This window comes from Drosophila virilis, chromosome 4, assembly GCF_030788295.1.
Source record: "Drosophila virilis strain 15010-1051.87 chromosome 4, Dvir_AGI_RSII-ME, whole genome shotgun sequence".
NCBI classification, from domain to species: Eukaryota; Metazoa; Arthropoda; class Insecta; order Diptera; family Drosophilidae; genus Drosophila; species Drosophila virilis.
This window is the reverse complement of record NC_091546.1, coordinates 12,868,941-12,886,039: the sequence shown is the minus strand read 5'-3', so window position 1 is coordinate 12,886,039 and position 17,099 is coordinate 12,868,941. Positions and strand designations below refer to the sequence as shown.

The 17,099-nt window shown below is 39.3% G+C and overlaps 3 protein-coding genes across 3 annotated transcripts; 2 read left to right on the top strand and 1 right to left on the bottom strand.

The window, feature by feature from the left end:
• Positions 1 to 8,619: 8,619 nt before the first annotated feature.
• Lip2 (Lipase 2) lies at positions 8,620 to 13,272 on the top strand. The gene is made up of 6 exons (XM_002051982.4): positions 8,620 to 8,721; positions 8,798 to 8,975; positions 9,033 to 9,283; positions 9,346 to 9,495; positions 12,049 to 12,177; positions 12,236 to 13,272. The coding sequence occupies exons 1-6, from the start codon at positions 8,620 to 8,622 to the stop codon at positions 12,644 to 12,646; spliced, it is 1,221 nt and encodes a 406-aa protein (XP_002052018.1). The 3' UTR covers positions 12,647 to 13,272.
• LOC6627780 (aminomethyltransferase, mitochondrial) lies at positions 10,052 to 11,464 on the bottom strand. Its single transcript, XM_002051983.4, has 2 exons — positions 10,900 to 11,464; positions 10,052 to 10,836 (listed from the first exon to the last, which is right to left on the bottom strand). The coding sequence occupies exons 1-2, from the start codon at positions 11,377 to 11,379 to the stop codon at positions 10,072 to 10,074; spliced, it is 1,245 nt and encodes a 414-aa protein (XP_002052019.1). The 5' UTR covers positions 11,380 to 11,464; the 3' UTR covers positions 10,052 to 10,071.
• A 1,448-nt stretch (positions 13,273 to 14,720) lies between the features above and the next one.
• On the top strand, positions 14,721 to 16,786 carry Lip1 (Lipase 1). The gene is made up of 5 exons (XM_002051984.3): positions 14,721 to 15,054; positions 15,150 to 15,327; positions 15,411 to 15,766; positions 16,066 to 16,203; positions 16,262 to 16,786. The coding sequence occupies exons 1-5, from the start codon at positions 14,863 to 14,865 to the stop codon at positions 16,715 to 16,717; spliced, it is 1,320 nt and encodes a 439-aa protein (XP_002052020.1). The 5' UTR covers positions 14,721 to 14,862; the 3' UTR covers positions 16,718 to 16,786.
• The last annotated feature ends 313 nt before the right edge of the window (positions 16,787 to 17,099 follow it).

Sequence of the window (17,099 nt, the reverse complement as noted above, 5' to 3'; positions counted from 1 at the left end):
CATTCGAACACTCCCAATTACAAATCTCATTAAAATACGCCTAGCCAGTCGATTGGAATAAGTTCCAAGCCGTGTGATATAGTTTACAGCCTGAATGCCAATTACGTACACGACTTTGGCCAAGACTTGGCATGTTTTCTGAATTAAAATTGTCAGCCTTACTGGATAAGATTTACAACTTATCGTTAAGTTGTAAAAACTCCGGACTTATATTTTTATTCTACCTTTTATGTTGCAAGTAAAATATGAAAAATACACAAATTGTATACCTAATGTATTAAAACCGATAAAGTAGAAGTCATTTAGAGTCAAGTTAATTTACTACAGCATGCATTTTGGACTTATTATTGATGACATGGGTGAAAGCCTAAAATAGATACGTATTTGCCAACATGATTATATTGAACCCTACAAAGTATCTTCATGTTTGCACTTAGTATTTGCAAATGTTATGCTGTGCGTAATATATGTGTATGTTTTGACCAGCAGTTCGATTAGCTTTGCTTGCCATGTTTTACACAACATTAACTTGGCTTATTTATTAAACACGTGCGTCTCGGCTCTTCGATACAGCTGTGCAAATTACACACATACACACACATTGGCTCGCAGTGTCTGTGTGTTACATGCCACATAAAAGCTGAACCTCTACGTGTGCATACAAAATGGCAACCCGGTCCTGGAGCCGATGGCTCCTTTTGGGCATGGCCGACTGGCCAGCCTGACTCTCCGACTGACCCGTTGTTTGTGGCCTCAATAAATCAACTGGAATTAAGTCATCAATAATGAAAAGACATAAAGCAGGCAACTGAGCGCAAGTTGAAACCAAATTGAACTGAGCCAACACAAAAAAACATGAAAATATTGAAGGGTTCCATAAGAATAGATAGGTCTTCGCATAGCAAAAATGTTACGTCATAAGTGATTTCTGGGTAGATAAGTATATGACGGGTGATCTACGCGAAGTCCAATTCGAATGAGCTTAGTTGACGGCAAATGCCACCCGCTAGTGTCCAACTTGTTTGATTACCATCCACTTGAAACAAATTTTTTTTCAAAAATCTTTATTCGAATTCACTTGAGGGATGTTTTACACTTATTGGCGAACTCCCCCTTGGCATATGATTTGGTGGGTGAAGTTCGTTTTGAAGGATCTTTATGAAAATGCATTTGCAACATGTTTCACACTTTTCGCAGAATCCAAGCTTACTCGTTGTAACTAGTGCTTCAGTGACTTTGGAGTTTTTACGGTAAATGAACTGAAAACTTTGAAAACTTAGTTGATTCTTTTTTCGTGCAATCCCCCGCTCTTGAATGGAAAATGCGGATCAAAGGTTGAACGAACGAAAGTTTATTTTTCGGCTTCAAGACTGCGTAAAACAAACGCCCCTTGCCCCTGTTTATAAGAAACATTGGAAAAACTGCATATGTAGACAACTCGCAATTTAACCTGCTCACATTTATGATTTTTATTGTTATATTTTAATTGGGCAAAATATGAATTAATTTATTTTATGATGAGTAATGAGTATGAGGCAAAAATGTCGATATCTGCAACTGTAAGCTAGCTTTCATTTATAGCTTTTAAAAACTTCATTTAAGAATTATTGGCTTATGGTTAGATGGCTAATTTTGCTTTTGAAAATCATAATTAGCTGGTCCTTTGGATCGTAGCACTTTTTAAGGAATGCAAGGATGCATTAGTATAAGTGTAAAACAAAGTTTCTAAAAAGTTAACACAGAATCAGGTGTTTTATTTAATTCTCTGAATGTGTTTCATAAACACAACCAATGCCATAAACCGATGTTAGCTATAACTTATGCCTATAATAATAATTTCTCCAGAGTTAATTTAAATAAACAGTTTTTTATTGTTGCTGGTTATGAAACCCGGATTGGCAACAATAGACGGCAATCAAGTGAGGCTAGAATTAATTGTACAGCTCGATTACGAAATATGCAAATTAATGATTCAAGAAATGTGAGTACATTAATTAATAGTAAGCCTGTGCGAAATATGAGTCTCCAATTGTTTAACTCAATTGATGCAGGGGTTTTTTTTTTTCATCCAAGTTTGTTAATAAGTATTATGTATTTTATATCTGCAAGAATATATACAACGCGATATAGTGAAGGGCGAATACTGGGACAAGCCCAATGAATTGCTTATCCGTTTGCAAAGTCATCACGTTTCATACATCAATGTCTTTTTAAAACCTAAGTCACATAGCATCTGATAAAGCCAAAATTCTCACCACAAATATAATTAAAAGTGTTATTACTCTCAGTTACTTATTATTCTTGTGCCTTGCGTGTGAATGGAATATTATGGGTTTTTAATTAGAACGCCAACTGAACAACAGAATAATTCCAGCTGTGATTTCTGATTGACGCAATCTCTGCCTTCAGCAATGATGACTCATCGTTGTGGATGTCCAATTTCTTGACTTTGATCAAGATAAATTCGCAGACTTTGCGGACTGCGCATCTTCTGTTTCTTATACCCTGTATAAACAAACGTGGGCTGGACAGAATATGCCGTATATATATAAATATTGCAATGTATATATGTAATTTATCAACATCAACAGTAGTGTTAATATATTATTTAATCATCAATTTTATCATTAAATTTCGTAAAAATAGGTTTACACAATTAAAACCTTCTAAAGTCCAAGTACAGAGAATGTGGTAGTCGCGTTCCTTTAGCCAGCGCATTCTAACTTGAATTGGTTTTTTTTTAAACCCCGCTGAAAGACAAATTCATAAATATTTTAATTAAAATCGAGTGATTGTCGACAACATTGTTCTAAGTAAAAAGTTTTTTTTTCAAAGTTGCAACTTTGCTGACATTAACAGCGATGCGGAAACGGGTCTTCCAGTAAGAGTACAACCACGAGTACAACGTCATCAGAAACGCATAACATTCCAAAAAGCATCACAAGGAAAACAGCGTGGAAAGCAGTAGCAAAGTTTTTGGCGCAAGTTCAGCGAAAGTTTTGCAGCATTGTGAAAAGCTGCAAAGAGAAATTTAACTAATTCCATTATGCATACAAAAAGCAAAACAAAAAGAACCCGACGAAAGAAAAAATTGGAATTTGGAAAATGTTAAACAAAAATGTGAAAACTTTGCCCTTGTTGAGGCCAGCGAATACTGAGCATTTTGTTGTTAAGTCTTTAAGTTTGCATGAAAATTGCCCCTTGTGTTTATTTCAAATGCGCACATAATTTGACAGGACACCTCGTGACCAGCGTTGAGTCCATCGCTAATGCCCATTAAGCTCAGAGTCAATATTTGTGTCGGCTGTTTGCCATTATTAGCTCGAGTGATGAATGTCAAAAGTGTGCCTAATCGATGTTAACAGAGTTGAGTGCTTCGCTTTAACAGCCTTCTAGTTTTGGCATATATATAAGCTTAGTTCGAAAGTTTCCTTAACATATGTCTAACATAAACATCTTGACCGCCTGTTAAGTGGTTCTCAGTATAAATGCAATTAACAGTAAATGAAATTCGATAATGTTAGTTTATTTTTTTTGTAGCCTCATTAAAATGCGGTTTTAATGGTTGTTATTAAATATTGCAGCATTCCTTTGTATACTTTATAATGTGTGCATATTGTAATTAGATATTTCGAGACCTTTCAATATGACGTTCTAATACATTTGATTTGAGACAGCCAAACAAAATAACAGACCCTCAATTTCTAGCTGAGTTTGGTATTTGCTCCAAAATGAAATCATTAAGCGGCATTTACTGTCAACAAATGGCACGCAAACATTTCAAAAGCAATCACATCAAACCATAGGAAATAATAAAAAATCATATAGGCGGAAAACCAACTGCCACCCATTCCAACCAACTCCAATGCCGTAAAAAAGCAAGCACCCCAACAAGTTGTCGACTTGCCGTGCAATTGAGTTGAAAGACAAACAAAGCGTGAGCTTTGCATGCCTACCTATCGAGCGTAAGTGGGGACTAAAGGGGGATTGTTGTCTTTGTCTGTGTTTTGCTGTGGGGTCGCTGTGTGGCCACAATAAACGCTGCGATTCATTCATTCACTCAGTCAGTTCTTCAATTACATTGATTCCGTGCATTTGGCGCACGGTTTGTTTGCATTTTTGTCAGTCAAGTTTTCCTTTGTACACCCTGCAGCTGAATTGTGGGATCTGTGACCTTATACGATTATATTCTTGATCACGCGAGCTCCCTTGACTTTATCCGTGTATTGGGCTGTTTGTATGTTTTAGAAATGTTCAGAATTCCCGAAATGCTATTATAAATATAAGGGCTATATGTACTTGATAATTTGAAATATTCTTTATTGGAATATAATGTCTGTCGATAATAATCTAAAATACATTAAATTCAAATGCTAATTTTTTTCTTGCACTTTTCTGGAAAACAGTTTCCATTTCAGAGATTATCATTGATCAAGTCAGAATATGTCAAGTATGCGGTTATTTGAAATGTGGATTTTGATTGTCTTTCCTTTATACAGATATTGAAACAGGGTATTCCCCGTAGAAGTACAGCCATCCATTGTAATCACACTTGTTATTTTTGTCACCCGGCTGCGGAAAGGGAAACGGAAACGTCGTCATCGCCATTGTCAGCAGTGACAACTCCGAGAGACGGACGGCAGCTTGGAACATTTTGATTTCTCTCTGTCGCGCTGTCTCTTATTTAATAACACAAAGTGTCTCTGTCTCTCATTTCTTTTCTTTTCACTTGATACTTGTGAAGGTATTCGTCTACCTTTTATTATTTTTGACTGTTTTCTGCGCTTTAACAACAATGACAACAACAGCAACAACAAATGGCACTGATTGACTTTGCCTGTGCACAATTTTCGTTATTATTTTTTATTTCATGTGGTTTAAGCTCCTGTTTTGTGTCTTTTCTTTTTGCGCTGAACTTGTTTACTTATATTTTATTTACTTTGACGTAATGTTTTTCCTATCAAGCGCTTAACATCGAAATTATTGTTGTTTTGTTGTTGCTGGCACTCGTTTCACCTTTGTAGAGCTATTGACATTACGTTTTCGGCGTCAATCAAATGCCAAACAAAAAAGTTACATTTTCGCCATTTTTATTTGGCTCATGTTTTATGGGGCGTTACAAATGTCATTACCGTGTGCAGTAATCAGAAATAGATAAATAATGTTAAATTTTTCTAAATGACATTCATGCATGATGTAATGATAATTGTCCAACGCATTATTTGTTCATGCAGTGCGATTATAAAGATTGATAATCAGTTGAAGTAACTTTAAAGCATCTGCCTTCCTAATTATATATTTGTTAATTTTGTAAATTAAAAAATTCAAGAAATTAAAAAATGCTAAAAAATCTAATAATAATCTAACAAGCCGTATATTTAATTATATCAGAGACAAAAATACTTCGAACAGCTTAAACATATTTGATTTACATGTCTTGTAATATATTTTGAAGTACAGTTATTGTCTGCATTTCAAAATCATATATATATTATTTTTAAAGTAAACAATAATTTCGCTTTACAATTCCCTATAAGCTTAAGCCTCGAACGTATGGTAAACTAGAGATGATAGCAAAAGCTGTTAATGGATGGAACAGGCGCTTGGTGAAGCTTTACAGCCAGCTTAAAATACAATAAATAAGATATTTTACTTTTTTCTTTTTTTTTACAAATGTATTATATTAAACTACACAACATTTCGAGAATATTTTACCTTTTCTTTGCCGATACAACAAAATCATATCATACCTTTTTTAAGTTTATCAAATTCTTATGTTTTATTACGCTAAATCGATTTAAAAGCTTGCATATAAAAATACTTTTCCGCTCAGTCTTTAATCGATATGATGGAAGTACTCGGAAGTGCAATTAAATAAAACTTAATATATAAAGCTTAAATAAAATAGATTAAATTATACTGCAGCCCATATTATGTATACGGAAACGTTTTACAATAAAGTCCTGGTCGTTGAGCCTATCGTACACAGAGTTATACGAGTACATTCATTCATGAAAAAAGGATGGGAAAATGGCTTCTGCTGCAACGGGGGGAAAATATGAAAATCAACACAAACACGAAGCACTCAGAGGCAGTCGCCAATTGCAAATGCATATTTGCTTATCGCCAGGGAGATAACAATTGACTGCACAGAAAAAAAATCGCAGTGAACTTTATTAAAATTATGAAAAACCAAAAAATGAAAGATAACGAGAAAGAAAGGCTATCTTCGGCACGCCGAAGATCTAATACCCTTGCAGACCCAACCTTTTGCATAATGCTTATAGTGCTTTGCCCGTATCTAAGAAGCACAGGGAAAATAGTAAGCGCCGAGCTTGGGCAAGATATCTTGATAAACAAAAAGGGTTTTTAATCAAAAACCGAGTTTTCGACGACCGATCGACCGAGATTTTGCAAAAACGAAGGGAGCATAGTGAAATCCTTAAATGCCGTGATTCGCCGTTGATCTGCACGAGATAATATCGTTAGAAAACGACTCTCAGGAAAAAAAACGACTGATTTTCGTTTTAGAGCGGCGGAGATATGTCGTTTTGAAACGACATATCTCCGCCGATCTAAAAACGAAAATCAGACATAGCGAAACTATGTCGACTCTTTCGAATTGTTCACCTTAACTGCCAAAAAAATTGCTCAAAACAAAACATGAGAGTTTATTTATTTTTCAATATATTTAAAGGGTATAAAAAGTAAATGCAAAGAAATTGCTACGCGCCAAAAGCAAACGCCAAATTAAATGGGATACAAAAATACGATGAAAGCGGGGGAGCAAATATGTTGGAAGGGCAACAGACCTGGCTGTGGCAACAAAGGACACGCAATGCCCGCCGTCGCACTGGCCGCCATACAAAAGGGTCCTTGTAGCGGCATATGCTGGACAAAAGTATGAACAGGAGCAAGAGCGATAGCAGGAGATGCAGCCGGAGCCGGAGCCGGAGCCGGAGCAGGAGCAGCTGCCTCCTGTGCAGGCAACAGGATGCAAAAGTGCAGTCGATTAACGGAAGCCCCGAGTGCGAGTCCTTTCTCTGCATCTGTGACTGACTACGCTTTGTAGTGGGGCATGCGGGTGGGCGTGTTCTGTCTGCTGGCATATGCATTTTTATCAAATTTAATAAAGCTGCAATTAAACAATTTACTCTTGTTGCATTTGTCGCGCCAAACGAAATCTGAAATTAATTTCGTTGTGGTTACAGCCACACGAGATGTTAAATAAAAGAGTGAGTATGCTGTTGCCGGGCGTACCCGACTTGGAGATACCCTGAGCCCTGGCTATCCTTATACTCTAGCACACATGTTTCTTGCAGCTGTGCTCTTTCTTACCCTAGTCAAACACCTTCGGTGTTTATTGTCGCATCTTAATGAAATTTTTTGGGGCAAGGATGTTCGATCCTAATCTGTATAATAACCAAAGTCAAACCTTGAAAGTAGTATTTGTCGAATACATATTATATATGTATAGCTTTTGTTATGTGAATCGATGCGTTCACACAAACGTACTTGGCTTTGGTTGAAGATTCTACTTCTGCCTGTTCCATACATTTGCACAAAACCATAATACCCTATTTGGCCGTTTTTAGAGAGCATAGTATACAGGAACAATTAAATATTTTCTGGAAACAATTGTCTCGACTGACCAATGCTCTGTTTTTAGTATGACAGCGGTAAGCACAGGGTTATGCGTTTTAATTTTCATCAGTTAAGATTTATTTTTATATGCCGAGGCTAGACTTATCATGGCTAAAAACGGAAATACCTACTACTACTTGATATACTCTTTTTTATTCATGGAAAAAATGTATAAAAATACGAGAATTTATGAAGTGCCAGCAGCAGAGTAGCAAAGTGAGCATTCGAGGGGAATAAAATGAGTTGTCAGCAGTTTAAATGCTGCCGTTTTGTAAGACAAAATCAGAATAGCAAATTAAACAATTACACTGTAGAGTCGGTATTTAGAATTGGGAATTTAAAATAGTGTAAGGAACTCAAGGCGTACGCCTAAGTGAAGCTCAGACAACTTTTGAAAAACAAACAACAATGGACTATATATAAATTTTTATAATATTAAACTAGCATTTAAATTGTGGGATGTTATTTGCTTTTCGATCTATATATTAATCTCTACTTTGTACTATATATTTGTATATTGAGCATAATATCCATTAAAATACGCTTATTAATATGAATTACTTAAACTAGTTTGTATAATGCAAATTCATTTATTTTTAGTTTACATACATTTTCAATAAAAGTCTTAAAAAAAAAATGAATTAATTTGTACCCTTTTTTTACATTTAATCACTTTATTCAAGAAAGCGAGAAACGTGAAGTTTCTTAAACAAAAATATTTTTTTAAATGAAGGCTAAAATATAATACATCAGGAAAATATAATTGAATGTCCGCTACATGCTGAAAGAATGAGCACAAATATTGCTTGCACCTCAATATCAATTCCCTAAATGTGACAGGTCCTAAAGCCTATGTCGTTTTTGTTGGCCTGTGTCACGGGTTGGTGAAGCGCAAAGATTATCAACTGGTGGGCAATTAGGTAGCGCGTACGACAAAGGTCGAGTGCAAAAACAGAACCCAGTTGAGGTAGTAAAATGTGTGAATTTGGCAGGTTGACGCGCTGCATCGTTGGGTCCGTGGTCATTGTCATTAGCCTAACCTGGGCCCAGTCGGGAGAGCGTAAGAAATGGACAACGGTAAGCGGCGCGTTTGTGTGTGTGTGTGGAGATTAATTGAGACTGGGCTAAGAGACGTGTCCGCTAATGTTTGCAGCTGGACTGGCTGCAGCAGCTGAACTACAGCCACGAGCTGCACAATGTGACCAGCTCCGATGGCTACCAGCTGCAGCTGCAGCGATTGCCGCGCCTTGGTGCACGACCCGTGCTGCTGGTGCATGGACTGCTGGGCTCCTCCCTGGGCTGGCTGTGCCTGGGACCCGGCAAGAGTTTGGGTAAGCATCGTAGCTCATTGTATGCCTCATTTGTAGCATTGGGTGTGTTTGGAGCAGCCTTTCAGCTGCATCAGCGCAACTACGATGTGTGGCTGGCGAATCTGCGTGGCGCCTCGCCCTATGGCAGACATCACCTCGAGCTGACCGATGTCATGCCAGAGTTTTGGCGCTATAGCTTTCACGAGCACGGCGCCTACGATTTGCCCGCCATAATTGACCACATTGTGGAGCACACAAAGCGGGAAGCGGAGCAGAGCGAGACACAGGCACAGCAAGCACATCAGCTACTCCTAATTGGACACTCGCAGGTGAGCATATCCGCGTGGGCCATCGGACAGCCCAAAATGTTGTTGATTCATGTTTACTTCAGGCTTTTAATGCATTTTTGGTGCTTTGCTCGCTGCATCCGCGTTTCAATCAACACATCCTGCTCATGCAGGCAATGGCGCCTCTGGCCCGACTGCATCGCCAGGTGCGCTTCGATGCCGCACAGGTGCGAGCCATAATGAAGTTTGTCAAGGTAATTACCACATCAGATAAGTGACATATTACTTGGTATGGGAAGTCAATATTAGTAGGGTGCGATTTGAATTGAAACGATTGTATTTATCTCAGATAATCAAGACTGCAAAAACCGAAAAACGTTCAGTTCACAGCTTTAATCACGTCATGTGCCATGTTTTTGACCAAGTTCAGTACTTAAATTGGTTTCGTTAAAGGCGGTTTGACACCTTGTAGATATATTTTTTTAACTTAAATCGATTATTCCAAAAGTAGCTTCAAATTATCATTTGCTCAACTTTGTTTTCAAAATATTAAGAAAACTTCATGCCAGTTACACATTTTAGTAATCCAATCTCACAATTAATACGTTTGACAAATTGGTCAACATTGTGTTATAGCAGAATCCTATTAGCAGGCCTAATGGACTAAACTAAAAATATTTTGTACAAAATAGCAGATCAGGGCAGTCAGCAGTCTTTAGGAATGTACTCAAAAGTAGTCTTTAGGGATGTACTCAAAAGTATTCAGATGCGATTGCATAGTTAGTAGAAAGCAGAAGTTACACTTGAGCATTTAACTTTAGAAACATATTTTATTGCTTGGGCTTATTGTAGTAGTTGGCCTTAACAAAGGGCATTCGAGTTATTTCCGCCTCGTAGAATTTGTCGCGCACCTTTAGCTCCACCTGGGTGCCGGGCTTCTTAAGCTGCTCTGCCACGTAGCCCATGGCAATGTTGCGGCCAGTGCTGGGGCTGGGGCAACCGCTGGTCAATTGACCCACCTGCTTCCCACCACTGAAGATGGCGACACCTGCTCGTGCGGGCGGTGCCTTGGCGCCCAGCATTTGCAGTCCAACGCGACGCCGCTGGGCACCCTCCTTCAGCTGCTGAAGAATTGTCTGAGCGCCAGGAAAGTCAGATGTGCTGCGTCGCCGTTTGGCCACCAGCCAAGCAAGTGCTGCCTCCACAGGTGTGGTCTGTGCATCAATGTCGCTGCCATAGAGGCACAAACCCCCCTCCAGGCGCAGTGAATCGCGTGCGCCCAGGCCAGCCAGCTTCAGTTGGCCAGCAGCGAGCAGAGCCTCGGTAAGAGTTTCCACCTGAGTAGAAGGCACTGAGATCTCGACACCATCCTCGCCCGTGTAGCCGCAGCGCGTGATGCGTACATTGCTAATCCCCGCCAGCTCAAAGATGCCCGAGCGCATGAAGTAGAGCTGTTCCAGGGCTTTTGCTTTTGGCTGTGGCAGCAGCTTGGATAGCTCCTGGGCTGCTTGCGGGCCTTGCACTGCAATTAGAGACTGATGAGCCGGGCTCAAGAACTCAATGGAGACATCTTTGCCTTGGGACTTGAAGTTGGACTGCAATGTAGATGATAATTATCAGTATTGTATCACCCGGTGGGTATCCCTGGATTTATTCACCACAGCGGCGGTCATGATTTGCATGTCCTGTTGCTTCATCGCCGCATTGGAGACCACATAGAGCTCCTTGTCGCTGACCTTATTCACGATCAGATCGTCCAAAATGCCTCCCTGATCGTTGGTAAACACTGTCAGGCTGCCGCTGCCCGCGGGCATGTCCAGAATGTCAGCTGTGCAAATGGATTCCAGACAAGCGGCCGCATCCTTGCCCCGCACATAGGTCTGTAGCATATGCGACACATCGAATATGGAGCCCACACGGCGTGTGTACAGGTGGGAGGCGATGATGCTCTGGTCGGAGTACTGCACGGGCAGTGCATAACCACCAAAGTTCACAATCTTGCCGCCTTTGCGCACATGGAAATCATAAAGTGCTGTGCGCTCACCCTCTCCGCCTGTGCTGGAGGAGGCGTGGCGTAATCTTTGCCAGCCGAAAGGCAAAACCTTTTGCGCTTGCAGTCGGCTGCTTAGCTTCAACATCTTAGCAAGACTAAAGACTCGAGTATATGGACCAAACCATGCGGGCAGCTGATAAGCCTCTTGACATCATGGAGAGCGGCTGTGGGCAGACTTGGAGACAAAACTAATGTGTAAGAGCTCTAATCTCGACGGGGTTCAAAAATAACTGATAACCCCCCACAGAGCGCCGCTCGAGAGCTCAATCAGCTGTGCTCTGCCGAGAGCAATTGAGATTGAGATTGAGAGCGAGAACAGTTTTTGATTTGCATTTGCGACCATTTCAATCGATTATTCAAAATTAACAACATTTTACAATCACAGACATATACCATAGACATTTTTAGATTCCGCTCCTCTATTTCAATTTGAGTCAAAAATAAATATTTTCTTTGCAGCAAGGGAGTAAAATTAAAAATGAACGTGCAACTAAATCACATTCTTATTTAAGCAGCCCTTATATAAACATTATAAAATTTAAGGGCATATGTGGTAAATTTATGTCAATATTTTAATAATATTTATCAAAGGTTATAAACGAACGTTACAACTGGATATGGATATGGATATGTACTCAGACTGAGAATATATATATATATATATAATATTTTATAATCCCTGACTATAAATATTGGGCTTATCTTCTTTAAATAATACACAATTAAGATTATTGTCCTATTTAATTGTTTATAGAAACGCGAAAAGGCCAACAAATTTGAACTATTTCCACCTGGAGAGCTGCGTAAATTGTGTTCTAAAAAGCGGGAGCTATGTGAATACTATACCAAAAACTTAGCGGGCAGTGCATTGAGCAACAAAAAGGTAAATCATTGCTTAACTCAAAACATCGTTTTACTCAACTTTCCACAATATCTTGCAGTTGCTTGAAATCTTTAGCTATGAGCATCTGCTACAGGGTGGCTCTGCACGGGAGCTGCGACACTTGCAGCAGATTTGGAAATCGGGTGATTTCATTTCGTACGACTATGGCCCCATTGAGAATATGCAGATCTATCATAGTGTCGAGGCACTTAACTATAATATCAGCCAAATCAGTGTGCCCATCATACTGTACTTCGGGGAAACGGATGCAATTGCCACGCCCGAGGGTGTGCATGGCATCTATGCCAGAATGTTGAACTCGGTGCGCAGCGTGCGGCGCATTGCATCCGCGAAGTTCAATCATTTTGATTTCCTGGTGGCCGGCGAGGTCATAACTTTGGTAAACGACAAACTGATCGAGCTAATGGAAAAGTTTCTCGAAGGCAAATTGCCGTACATAATCGAATGAGGCGTCAGGTTCGGTGGTGCTAAGTAATTGGCTCCCCAAGCTGTCATCAAAGGCGTCCATTGAGGCTCATTAAAAGCGCGAGCCAAGCGAAATGTGTTTTATTTGCCTTGGCAACCGGCCAAATGTCCAAATGTTCAAATGGCCGAGTAGCAATTATGTAATCGGTTCGACTTTGGCCAAACCATAAAAAAAAATCAAATAAAAAACTGAATACTAACAGCAACAACAACAAAATGTGACAAATTGCCGTCTGGGCCCAACACTTTTACTTTCTTTTGATTGCCCACTCAAAAGGCAAGCGCACAAAAATGTTGTTTGTTTTTTTTTCCCCGCCGTGTTGTTGTCTTTGTTTCTGGCCACCGCCTAAGTTTTTGACCCACAATAGACGATGCCGCAGCGCCAACAACGGTGGCTCAGCCAAAAATGTTATTAAGCCAATTCGCTTGAAACTTGGCCAAAAGCATGAATAAACGCACAGGCAAAATTTAAATATAAGTATTTCTTAATCATAGGTCGGATACTCTAACTAACTCTTAAATTATGGTTTATTGCAAGTACTAAATATTGTTTGAAATTATTTTTAAATGTGTTTTTTTTGAAGTTTTATATACCTACTTTTAATATAACTCGACCGACACAATATTTGTTTTTATTATCTTTTGTAAAAACATTATAAATTTAGCAAGATTCAGACGCCATTTGCTAAAAAGGATTAGCTGATTTTTTTTAAAAATGTTTCACATTGTTTATTATAAAAAAATTTAACCAAATAACTTAAGAAGACATCTTCAATTGGAAACGTAACATTCCAACCGTTTTTGACATTTAACTCATAACATTTCGAAATGAATAAATTCGAAATAATAATTTAAGTAAGCATTTTGTATGCTCTGCAAAAAATATTTGATTATGTTTATTTATTTCTTTATTTACCAATTTTGTTTTTTGTTAAATTTCCAATCTTTAACTTATTTTCTTCAACATATTGTTATTATCGAAATATTGTGTTAAACTTGTTCAATTTTGGTAAACTGTTTAATTATTAGGTATTCGACTCGTTTCTTTATTTTTTTCGTAGATCTACAATGGAAAACTTTTCTTGCCTCAGCAAATTGACACAATTGCTCGCTCTTACCACATAACAAAGGTAATCAGTGCAATGCGACCTACATAAATGCTGGCACAGACTTAATTGATACACACCCATCGAAGCTTTACTGTAGTTGAATTTCGTGTGTAGTTCTTTATCGATAGCAACGCCCTACGCATCCCAATACGTCTTTCGCTTCCCTTTCTCTCGCTGTCTCTCTCACTTTAATTAACTGTCCCAAAACATTTCATTTTCAAGTGATCAAAGTGATTAGTATCAACTAGTAGATACTCTCTATTCAGTAAACATAATTCAATGCATTTTAAATATTTATAAGTACTTATATCTAAATTGCGTACTATTATATATTTGGAAATAACTGTGTTGTATGAAGTTCTAAAATATGTCATGCCAATTTAATGGCTAGCTCCTAAAAAATATATACTTATATACAAATTTCATGATTTTCAACAGATGTTCATATAAAATACTTAAATATGCTAAAAATGGATGTTGTTGTTGGAGCTGTAAACAGGTTTTGAGACGAACCAATAAGATTATTTTTACCATGAACTTAATACGAAAACTTGGTTTGAAAATAAATATATTTCCATCCAATCGTTGATTTATCTAACCGAACCTAATAACTAAGCACTTTATTTTGGGTTTTAGGCCTAATTGTTATTAATTTGTACGACTTTAAGCTAATCCTATTTATTTGAATACAAAAATAAATATCAAAGTTAGCCACTTTAGTGGGCTTTACCCCTTTCAATCACATGTTGGCTACAGGGTATAATTGGAGCTTAAGCGCAAAAGGTAAACCTCATAAAATAAAAACAAAAACACGTCATTACGCATATTGTTATTATGATTGTTGTTGTTGTTATTGTCAATGGCCTTGTTGTTGTTGCTGATCGAAAGTTTTCGGCATTCTTTGTAAGCGCGGAAGTTCGTAACGCGTCGCCGGGTTTTCGGTTTCGGTTTCAGTTGAGGCCGCGACGTGCAGCGCTCAAGTTGACCAACAAGTGAAGAGGCAAACAAACCCAAAAGTATCCAAAATTAAAGCCAAATTTCACTTTATGCTTTTCGGGATAAAATCAAGTAAAGGCTCCATTTGATAACAATGCAACGTCGCTTATTGTTTGCGTTGGGCTTGTGCCTGCTCATCAGTAGAACGCAGGCGCAGCTCATTGGCGGCGAGGAGGATGAGGAGGAGGAAGAAGAGGAAGAGGAGGAGGAGGAAAGCATCGAAGATGAGACGCCCGAGGAGAAGCTGCAACGTAAAAACATTAAGCAAGACTCAAACCTAAGTGTGGTACGAAGATTAATGGCCCGGAGCAATCCGGTCAATCCGGGCGACCGGTCAACACCCTGGCATCAACTGCAACAATTTACACATTTCATCAACAGGATAAATTAATTGCCAAGTACGGCTACCAGGCGGAAGTGCATCATGTGACCACAGACGATGGCTACATTCTAACAATGCATCGCATACGGAATTCGGGCGCCCAGCCCTTTTTGCTCCAGCATGGACTCGTTGATAGCTCGGCGGGATTCGTTGTCATGGGCCCCAATGTGAGTCTGGGTGAGTGTGTTGTCTGCTTCATGTCTGCGTGATTAATGCCTAGCCAAATGATTACCATCGTCTCTGCCCTCACCATTCTGTAGCCTACTTGCTGGCCGACCACAACTATGACGTTTGGCTAGGCAATGCGCGTGGCAATCGCTACTCCAGAAATCACACAACCCTCGATCCGGATGCCTCCAAGTTCTGGGACTTCAGTTGGCATGAAATTGGCATGTACGATCTGCCAGCGATGATCGATCATGTGCTCAAGGTAACCGGCTATAAGAAGCTGCAATATGCCGGCCATTCCCAGGGCTGCACGGCCTTCTTTGTGATGTGTTCCATGCGACCGGCGTACAACGAGAAGATCATCTCCATGCAAGCCATGGCTCCTGCTGTCTATGCCAAAGAAACCGAAGATCATCCTTACATACGTGCCATGAGTTTGTATTTCAATGTGAGTCTATCAATATTCAAGAAGTTTTATTTAAAGTTTGCTTAAAGTTTATTTTTTTTTTGCTGGAAGGCACATTTTTTCAAGTCAGAAGCTTTTGTTGTATTAATTATTATTTTCTTGTCCATTTTAATTGCAACCATTTTTAATATTTTTTAGATAATCAACAAATCTAGATATATCGAATATTATATTCTGTTTTTGAAAAAAAAAATTACATTTTTAAGATGTGAAAAGCTATATTCACATCTCAGTCAGACTTGCAATATTTCTAAAAGGGAAACGAACGCTTCTAATTCCAGAGTCTGGTGGGCAGCTCCATAACAGAGATGTTTAATGGTGAATTTCGATTTCTTTGTCGCATGACCGAAGAAACGGAGCGACTTTGCATTGAAGCAGTTTTTGGCATTGTGGGACGCAATTGGAACGAGTTCAACAGGGTAAGTACCCGTATTATAGCCGGAATTACGAATTGCTTAACTAGCTGTGAAATTTCAGAAAATGTTTCCCGTTGTATTGGGCCACTATCCCGCAGGCGTGGCTGCCAAGCAAGTCAAGCACTTTATACAAATTATCAAAACTGGCCGATTCGCACCCTATAGCTACAGTTCGAACAAGAATATGGTCTTGTACAGGGAGCATGTGCCGCCGCGTTACAATCTGAGCCTGGTGACGGTGCCGACATTTGTGTATTATTCGAGCAACGATCTGCTGTGTCATCCGCACGATGTGGAGGCCATGTGCGAGGATTTGGGCAATGTGACAGGCAAGTATCTGGTGCCGTTGAAGGAGTTCAATCACATGGACTTTCTCTGGGCGGTCGATGTGCGAAAGCTGCTCTACAACCGAATGCTGCAAGTGCTGGGCAAGCAGCCACAGGCCAAGGATATTGAGGGCGAGGCCAAGGGTCTAAGGATACGAGGTCGAGCAATTGGCCAAAATGCGGCCAGATAGCATTTCGTAATATATAATACTTATTTATTTATTTGCCTTTTCTTGTGTAGCTTTAAATATGGAATAGATATTTGCATAAAACTGTACGCTTTTTAAATATGCAGCGGGTGGCAAGCACTGGCTCGACCGGAAACGGAAGTCAAGTGTTGTTTCTTTTGGCTGACAATGACGTGGCCCAGAAACTGTAGCAGATTTTCCAAGCAGCAGCAGCAGCAGCATTGGCAACAACGAGTACATGCATTTCTAAGCAGATTTCCTTGAGGGAAATTTCTATTTTCTTATGCACATGCCATTTTCTCAACAGCTGCTGCTGCTGTTGTTGTTCTTGTTGTGGTTGTTGTTTTGTGACTGACTTCCCAGAGCTGCTTATGCTTTCAGGCCA